The sequence below is a fragment of the Etheostoma cragini genome, chromosome 7 (genome assembly GCF_013103735.1).
Source record: "Etheostoma cragini isolate CJK2018 chromosome 7, CSU_Ecrag_1.0, whole genome shotgun sequence".
Lineage (NCBI taxonomy): Eukaryota > Metazoa > Chordata > Actinopteri > Perciformes > Percidae > Etheostoma > Etheostoma cragini.
Window position 1 is genome coordinate 27125137 of NC_048413.1, and position 8832 is coordinate 27133968.

The 8832-nt window shown below is 40.8% G+C and overlaps 1 protein-coding gene and 1 long non-coding RNA gene across 3 annotated transcripts in view; one reads left to right on the plus strand and one right to left on the minus strand.

Moving 5' to 3' along the window:
* The window catches only part of tpk2 (thiamin pyrophosphokinase 2), a 34151-nt gene that overhangs the window by 1839 nt on the left and 23480 nt on the right, over positions 1-8832 (plus strand). Inside the window, exons 4-8 of one of the 2 annotated variants that reach the window (XR_004657180.1) lie at positions 230-360; positions 1575-1693; positions 3544-3676; positions 3748-3844; positions 5494-5736. Coding sequence is in view for 1 of the 2 variants with exons in the window: in XM_034875861.1 (XP_034731752.1) it covers positions 230-360; positions 1575-1693; positions 3544-3676; positions 3748-3844; positions 5494-5543 (530 nt within the window). In the remaining variant the exon portion in view is untranslated. Of the gene's footprint in view, positions 1-229; positions 361-1574; positions 1694-3543; positions 3677-3747; positions 3845-5493; positions 5770-8832 lie in introns of those variants that run through there. The other variant, XM_034875861.1, reaches the window with a different exon arrangement.
* LOC117947214 lies at positions 7348-8800 on the minus strand. The gene is made up of 2 exons (XR_004657183.1): positions 8755-8800; positions 7348-8658 (listed from the first exon to the last, which is right to left on the minus strand). It is a non-coding gene; the product is annotated as an uncharacterized LOC117947214 (long non-coding RNA).

The following is an 8832-nucleotide window of genomic DNA, read 5'->3' on the forward strand; positions in this document are numbered from 1 at the left end:
CCCCCCCCCCCCCCCCCCCCCACCCGCTCAGGGTGCTGGTCCAGCTTGCAGCCCCCCCACTCTGACATCTCCCCATTAGTGTGTGTGTGTGTGTGTGTGTGTGTGTGTGTGTGTGTGGTTCAGGACTGTGTGTGATACCTGACATAGTGTGGACACAGAGTGTAAATTGTAATTTCCCCATTGGGGATCAATAAAGAGATTAATTAAAATCGGTGATGCTGCGCCGCAGGTCTTTTTGGGGTGAAGCGGGGTGGAGTCCACATCAATGGCTACACCGTCAGCGAGGGGGGGGAGGTCAGCATGTGGCTGGCACGCCGCTCCCCGACCAAACAGACGTACCCCGGACTACTGGACAACGTGGTGGGTACACACTGGAACTGGTACAGTCTAGACAGTCTGCACAGGACAGGACAGTCCAGTGTTTCCTCTCATGTCTTATTTTCTGGATGTAGATTTGCTGTGTTCGTGCTCCTATGTTTTGATTTATTTGCTCGACCCGAGGGAAAGGTGTCCTTTTTTTAAGTTTTTTAAATGGGTTTTGTTTTGTTTTTAACCCTCACATTGTCCCCGGGTTAAACTGACCCCTTTTCAGTTAGTCTCACAAAAAATGCAGTCGTCGAAATAGGCGCTGAAAATGTCAAAAATTTAAAATATCTTTTTTTTTTTTTGAAAAAAAAATAAAAAATAGAACCCGCAACATTGAAAAAGTGACAGAAATGTTTCACCCAAAAAATTCACCCAAAAAAATGGGCCGTTGAAATAAGCACTGAAAATGTCAACATTAAAAATATCAAAAAACACCAAAAGCATTTTTATAAAGAACCAACAACACTAAAAAAGTGACCAAAATGTGGGAAAAAAAGTGATAATAATGTGACCAACACTTTTTTTTTTTACATGGTTGACGGGAAGACAACACAAGGGTTAAAATACCTTGTCTGTTTGTATATTAGTATTCTGAATGAATAAAAATTAACCCTTGTGTTGTTTTCCCGTCAACATTTTGAAAATCAACACTTTTTTGGACGCTTTTTATCGATGTTTTTAGCTTTTTCTTCCATTTTTGTCCCTTTTTTTCAACACTTACATGTTGAGTCTCTTTGTAGTCCCGTGTTTCTCTTTTTTGTCATTTAAGTTTTCTTTAGTTGTTGTTTTGGGTTCATTTGTGGTAGTTTTGCGTCTAGGGATGTAACGCTTGCCGGTGTAACAGTAGACCGCGATATAATGTTGACGATAACAATTACTGTTTTCATTTAAAACGTTATTATCGAGTCTCCTGAAGCCTCCAGCGTGCGTGCGGTTGGAATGATGTCGGCAGGAGGAGAGGACGGCGCTCAGGGCGTGTATCAGCCCTCTAAGAGGACGGAGTCTGAACAATGGGCATATTTTGGTTATTATAATAATGCCGAAGGACAGTTATACAGATACTTCTCCTGTCTGCAGAACGTGCAGGATACAAGTTGCTGCTAAAGGCATTGAATACGCTTTTACAAATACCATCATAATACCAAGAAAGTGATCATTTTAGGACATAAAGGTAGTCTTTGTGTGTGTGATGTGTTGTGTCTTTAAAGGCGGCCGGCGGTCTGGCTGCTGGCGTTGGCGTCAAACACACTCTGGTCAAAGAATGTCAGGAGGAAGCATGTATCCCAGCAGCCATTGCTGAGAAGGCTCTTCCTGTGTCCACAGTAAGGTGAGCTTCACGAAACGAGGTTCAAGATCAACTTTATTGTCCCCTGAGGGACATTTGTCTTGGGCATCAGTGCTATATAAGGCTGATGTAAACATCAACAACACACAGACTTCACACACAACACACAATCCACCCTTCGTTACATCACATTACACAAGTATCAATGACCCTTTGACCCCGAAGACTTTTCAGTCTTTTAGTCTTCGAAAGGAAGCATCAGCCGCTGCATGGTTACACCTCATTAGGTCTAACCAGTGTGTATGTCTGTGTGTACTTCAACAATCCCACTAATCGGTCCCAAAACGTCCCCGTTAGAGAGGAGACGCCCTGAACGTAGTCTTTGTTGATCTTTACGATCATTCCCCAAGAGAACCGAGCACGTCTGCCTTGCTGCATCATCCACCTTTTCTTTAAAACCTGTCATTTTCCCCATGTAGCTTGTTAGCTTGTTAGCTCTGAGGTTCTGGTTGTTGGTTCCTAAAGCGAACACAGTTCCTAGAACGGCAAAACCAAGAAAGCCTGACGGTAAGGGACATCCGGTGTTATCCGGTTAATGAACCGCGGTCAATCCAGACTAGGTCCGTTTTAACCGAACCCAGCAGCGCTTCGTGGGGTACTTTGTTTGTTTGGTGTGGCGAGAAATAGAGCCGATACATCGTGCATGGTCTCTGGGAAACGGAGATATTAAAATGTTTTATTGAAATATTACCAATTCATCTTAAAATATTACTCTCACAGAAAGGATAAATAAAGCATTGTTATGTTTCTCCGTTAGTGAGATTTTGTGTGTGTGTGTGTCTCTCTGTGTGTGTCTCTCTCTCTCTCTCTGTGTGTGTGTTTCTCTGTGTGCGTGCGTGTGTGTGTGTGTGTGTTTGTGTCTGTGTTTCTCTGTGTGTGTGTGTGTGTGTGTGTGTTTGTGTGTGTCTGTGTCTGTGTTTCTCTGTGTGTGTGTGTTTCTCTGTGTGTCTGTGTGTGTGTGTGTGTGTTTCTCTGTGTGTGTGCGTGTGTGTGTGTTTCTCTGTGTGTGTGTGTTTCTCTCTGTGTGTGTGTGTGTGTGTGTGTGTTTCTGTGTGTGTGTGTGTGTGTGTGTGTGTCTGTGTTTCTCTCTGTGTGTGTGTCTGTGTCTGTGTGTGTGTTTCTCTGTGTGTGTGTGTGTGTCTGTGTCTGTGTGTGTGTGTGTGTGTGTGTTTGTGTGTGTCTGTGTTTCTCTCTGTGTGTGTGTGTCTGTGTCTGTGTGTGTGTTTCTCTGTGTGTGTGTGTCTGTGTGTGTGTTTCTCTGTGTGTGTGTGTGTGTGTCTGTGTGTGTGTTTCTCTGTGTGTGTGTGTCTGTGTCTGTGTGTGTGTCTGTGTGTGTGTGTGTGTGTTTCTCTGTGTGTGTGTGTGTGTGTGTGTGTGTGTCTCTCTCTCTCTCTCTGTCGGCCAATATTCCCGATCTATCGTTTTTCAGCATTTATAATGACCAATTTAAAAATAAAAAATCGTTATCTATATTGATAATCATAAGAGTATTTTCAATAATTTCCTATTTCTAAATGTCCTCTGTCTGTCTGATAGTGAGCTAGATATCTTTGGGGGTTTTGGTCGGACGTAAAAACGGAAGAATCACTTATAATTCATAACGAGCGTGAAAGCTCATCTGAACTCTGGTGTGGACCAAACAACCAATCAGCAGTCTACAGTTGGACGGCACCACGGTTTTGGACGGGGTCTTGATTGGACACCCTCAGGTGCCCTGTTGTTCTGCAGGTGTCGTGTCATTATGAAACAAACAAAGAGACCTGAATATGACAGAAGACAAAGAGGGACGCCTCTTTAGATCCCATAACCAACGTACATAATTGTTCTTTTAGCTACACCTACGAGGAGGAAGACGGGGTGTTCGCAGAAAACCAGTTCGTCTTTGATCTGGAACTTCCTCGGGACTTCAAGCCCAGAGTAGGAGACGGAGAGGTGCAGGACTTCTACCTTCTGCCCATTGATGAGGTCAGTATCATCTGAGGGGCCACGTTGAAAGCACCAGGACCAGGACTCAGATCACTCTGTCTCGGTTTCAGGTGAAAGAGCTGCTGGCCACCGACGACTTCAAACCCAACTGTGCCCTGGTGGTCCTGGACTTCCTCATTAGACACTCCTTCATCGAGCCAGACGCAGGTTTGAATCCACTTAATATTCACGAGTGGGCGTCAATAGAGCTCAACAGGGACTGACCGCCCACTTTTTCACACAGCTGTTGTCTCCAGAAGTAATTTCTCCCCATTCAATTGTTCCATTGACGTTTCAATAATTATTTATATTAATTACTTATATTAAGAGTTTTCAGTCAGGAGCCGAGGCAAACCGCTACGAGAGGAATCGGGACCATGAAACATTTGATTCAGCGCTAAAAACATTTAGAAAATGGCAAAAAAGGCAAAAGTACAACAGCAAATATCCTGCTCGACCTGAGGGAAAGGTGTCCTTTTTTTAAGTTTTTTAAATGGGTTTTGTCTTTTGTTTTTAACCCTCACATTGTCCCCGGGTTAAACTGACCCCTTTTCAGTTAGTCTCACAAAAAATGCAGTCGTCGAAATAGGCGCTGAAAATGTCAAAAATTTAAAATATCTTTTTTTTTTTTGAAAAAAAAATAAAAAATAGAACCCGCAACATTGAAAAAGTGACAGAAATGTGGGGATAAAAGCGATAATAATCCATTATTCCAGTATAATCCATGGTTGACGGGAAGACAACACAAGGGGGTTTTGTTTTTGTTTTTTTAACCCTCATGTTGTCCCTGGTTCGAACTGACTCGTTTTCAGTAAAAAAAAAAAAAATTCACCCCAAAAAAATGGGCCGTTGAAATAAGCACTGAAAATGTCAACATTAAAAATATCAAAAAACACCAAAAGCATTTTTATAAAGAACCAACAACACTAAAAAAGTGACCAAAATGTGGGAAAAAAAAGTGATAATAATGTGACCAACACTTCTTTTTTTAACATGGTTGACGGGAAGACAACACAAGGGTTAAAATACCTTGTCTGTTTGTATATTAGTATTCTGAATGAATACAAATTAACCCTTGTTGTTTTCCCGTCAACATTTTGAAAGTCAACACTTTTTTGGACGCTTTTTATGGATGTTTTTAGCTAAATAAATAAATAATTATTTATATTAATTACTTATATTAAGAGTTTTCAGTCAGGAGCCGAGGCAAACCGCTACGAGAGGAATCGGGACCATGAAACATTTGATTCAGCGCTAAAAACATTTAGAAAATGGCAAAAAAGGCAAAAGTACAACAGCAAATATCCCAGAGTTCAATTGCAGAAGCAATCGGAGATGTCGCTGTTAGGTTTAGGATTGTAAACCTAACCCCCTAATAATCAGAACTGGACTTTTTGAGACATTTTAGTCGCGCTTTCAAGTGTTTTTGGAAAGATTTTGCCGTTTTGTTGTTTTTTAAAAACAACTAAACTAACCCTAACCCTAAAAACAAAAATTTGTCGTCTTATTTTCCGAGGTTTTTGCTGCTTCTTTCAACGATTTGGTCTTTTTTCGAGTTTTATGTTATTTTTTTTAAATGTCAATGTTTTTGTCGCTTTTTTTTCAATTCAAACCCACGTGCCCCAGGACCGAGGTAGTCGGGTGTTACACCCTTGGGTTTAGACGTCATGGCTGATAATCTAAATCCTCATGGAGACAACCAACGGGATTTTGACTTCCACAACCACACTGTTGAACTTTATCATAAAACCAGTTGACATCTTCAGATCTTTTCTTTGGTTTTAAGTCTCATGTTGATCCTATTCGTCTCATTTCAGAGCCATGCTATCAGGAATTTGTGGCGGGACTCCATCAGACGTTGGAGTGAAGCAGAGGACCGAGCCGCCTGGCGGAGGTCTACATCCATCCAACGTTAGCCAACCTGCATGTTGGGTCCTGAGAGGGTGCTTTGAGAGAACCTCCTCCGAGACTCGACTGAGTCTAGAAACGGGGGACGGGTGAACTGGAGTGCTGGATTTGGGACTGAGGGTCTTCCCAACACAGCTCTCTGAACTGTAAGCTTTTCACATGCATTCTCCCATTCTTCCTCTAGTCAAATAAGGCTTGGCTACACCCTACACCACAGATGCATTCTGGGATTGGAGAATAAAACACTCCGGGTTGGTTGCATTTCTTTAAACCAATCACGCTCATCTGGGGCGGCACTAAGCTCCGGACTCAGTGACAGTGTCTCTGCAGCATTGTTTCTGTATTAAATCTGCTTTATTTTCATTTTTTGTTGACCCCATTCATTGAAGACCCAACATTTGGTGATTTTGCTGCTTCATAATAAAAGCTTCTAAACTGCGGGGGACTTTTATTGTGAAGAATTAACAGGGAATGAAACTGCAGCTGCTATGAGATTGTGAAACGAAGGGTTACACTCCTGTAGAAGTCGAGTTAATTTACTTATAGAGCACATTTGAAACCCAACTATATATATTATGTTATAAAAAAAAGAAGCAAGGGAAAAGGAAGACAAAACCAAATATAAACACAATGAACATCATACAAACACACTTCTTTACAAATGTCCCTTTGTATGTGATGTAAAATAACTCCATTTCATCCTGTCACCAAACAAAAACAAGTCATTTATCACTTTAATAAGTGCTGTTTCTGTTATGTTGTACTCTGAAACCACTCTGTAACATGTCCAAGACATTATTTTTACTTAAAAGTGAAGAGTGCTGAGCAACAACAACCTTCTCCAAAATCTTCGACATTAACGACTATTAAGAAATAGAAGCCTAGAGCTGTTACAATAGGGTCAAGGTTGTTGTTTTTTTTTTATTAATTAAAAGCTAAACGTCTGGATTAAATCAGCCTTGTTTTAAGAAAAAGGTGTTTTATATGTGATGTCATGGAGAAATGTCTCCACCTCCGGGACCCTCTCGTCAGGACTTATTTGGGGTTTTAAAAACAATTCTGAAATAAAATCTTCCTTCATAATCTATTAACGAATATTGTCTTTATCTCAATTTCCAACAGCTGAGATAATGCATCGGTCTCTACTAGCACACTATTAAACATGGAAGTGTTTTTTTTGTTGTTGTTATAATTCATGTTAAAAATCCACTATGGAAACAACATAAGTGTCAAATCCAGAATAACGTTCTGAATTGAGTCAGAAATACATGTTAATCACAGGAAATAAGGAAAGGACGCTGATTTCAGGTAGAAAACATGGAACTTGTTCCATTTTTCTTCTTCTAAAAATTTGAAATGGGTCAATTCGACCCGAATACCATACGAGGGTTAACGCAATCAGTGACGTCTGTGATTGGTGGAGCTCGCCGTCACCACGGCTACCACGCTGCTTCCATTAAAGTCGGATAGTCGGCTTCAATTTCGTACAGTGGGAGGAACGACACGGTCGAGATCTTTACTAGAATTAACAGTTCAGTAGGTCAGAACAAACGTGTGATTTATGATGCAAAAGTGAAAGAGAGACAGCATGTGGGCGGTGAAGCAGACTTTGGTCATCCTCGGTTACAATTTATTTCCTTTTGAATACATTAAAAACACAACTGGAGGAACAGGATACATTGGTATACAAAAAAATATTCCTCTCACACATTACCAATCCTTTAGGAGTCGCTTGCGTTTTCATAATTTGACTTTTCTTTTCCCAAAGTGTGTGTGTGTGCCACACTGACCTTTTAGTTTTAAGCTGTGTGCAAATAATACATCATAAGCCAGTAGAATATCACGTTAGTTACAATAACATACAAAAGAATACAAAGCAGAAAAAGAAGAATAAGTTGTACTTTTTCAAAATAAAAGCTGGTATTTAAATAACGGGGGTGAACAACAACACATGGCTGGAGACGGCTGCAGAGAGTTCATTTACCACCATGCTAGTATGTCTAAAATGTTAAAATTCAGTATAATGCACAGCACTTTAATTGTATTTATAGTGTCAAATAATAAGGTCTAGACCACGCTCCTTAAATTTAGAGAGACTCTACAATTCTTCCAAGAGAAATTGCTCTTTTTTGTTTTATTGCCATTGAGTTACGGTTGCTATAGTTTTGCATATCCTGTTCTATCTCCACGGGGCTGTGCAGGAAGGTCTGGCTCCACCACAGATGCATTCTGGGATAGGACGGGGGGGGCACTCTGAGTTTATTTGCATTACTTTAAACATTTCTAAATCTTTACGCCCTGCCTTGTTGCACCATCCACATTTTTTAGCGTTTAGCTTGCTACCTCAAATTTAGTCGTTTCTCAAAGTGAACAAAGTTTGAGAACGGCGACACACAGAGAAATGACGGTGACACTTCCTGCTAATTTTTCAAATTAAAAGCCCGCTGGCAACAAGAGGATATCCTGTGACGACGGAAGGTTTTACATGTAAATCTCTGCATAAAGCGTTCCATTAACGGTAGCTTAACAGCGACTTAAAAAGAGACTGAAGTGCAGTGACTGAAACTAATTAGTAACTAAAAACAGTATCTGTGTTAAAAAGAGAATCTCTGTTTTGTTTGGTGAATCTGGAAATAGTGCTGAAGAAATGTACATTATACTGAATATATCAAGACAACAGGGAAACAAAGGTTTTGAGTTTGCATTAACTACAAATAAAAACAGGAGCAGATCAGAACACAGGGCGGCTGCCTACTAAAACATGATAAAAAACACATTGGGTTTAAAAATAAAGGCTCGTCTTCAATGTAACTGGTTTTACATTAAAAAGGTCTGGTTCTCTGTCGTCGAGGTTATTAAGGCCCCGTTATTATTTTGCGGTTGCGGTCTGGAGAATAATACAATTTTGGTCACCCTTTAATACCCAACTGTATACAGCGTGTTTGACGATCCAATCACAGCCAGTTTGTGACTTCAAAGCCGAGTTAAACTTAACTTAATCTTAGTTTCTTAAAGGGGCGCTATGCAGTTTTGCCCATTTCTTTGTTGTTTTCTCGCTTTTTGCTTGCGGGTTTCTCTATGGAGTCCTCCCTACAGGTTTCTCTATAGAACGCCCCCCTACAGGTTTCTCTACAGAGCCCCCCCTACAGGTTTCTCTATAGAACGCCCACCTACAGGTTTCTCTATAGAGCCCCCTCTACAGGTTTCTCTATAGAGCCCCCTCTACAGGTTTCTCTATAGAGCCCCAT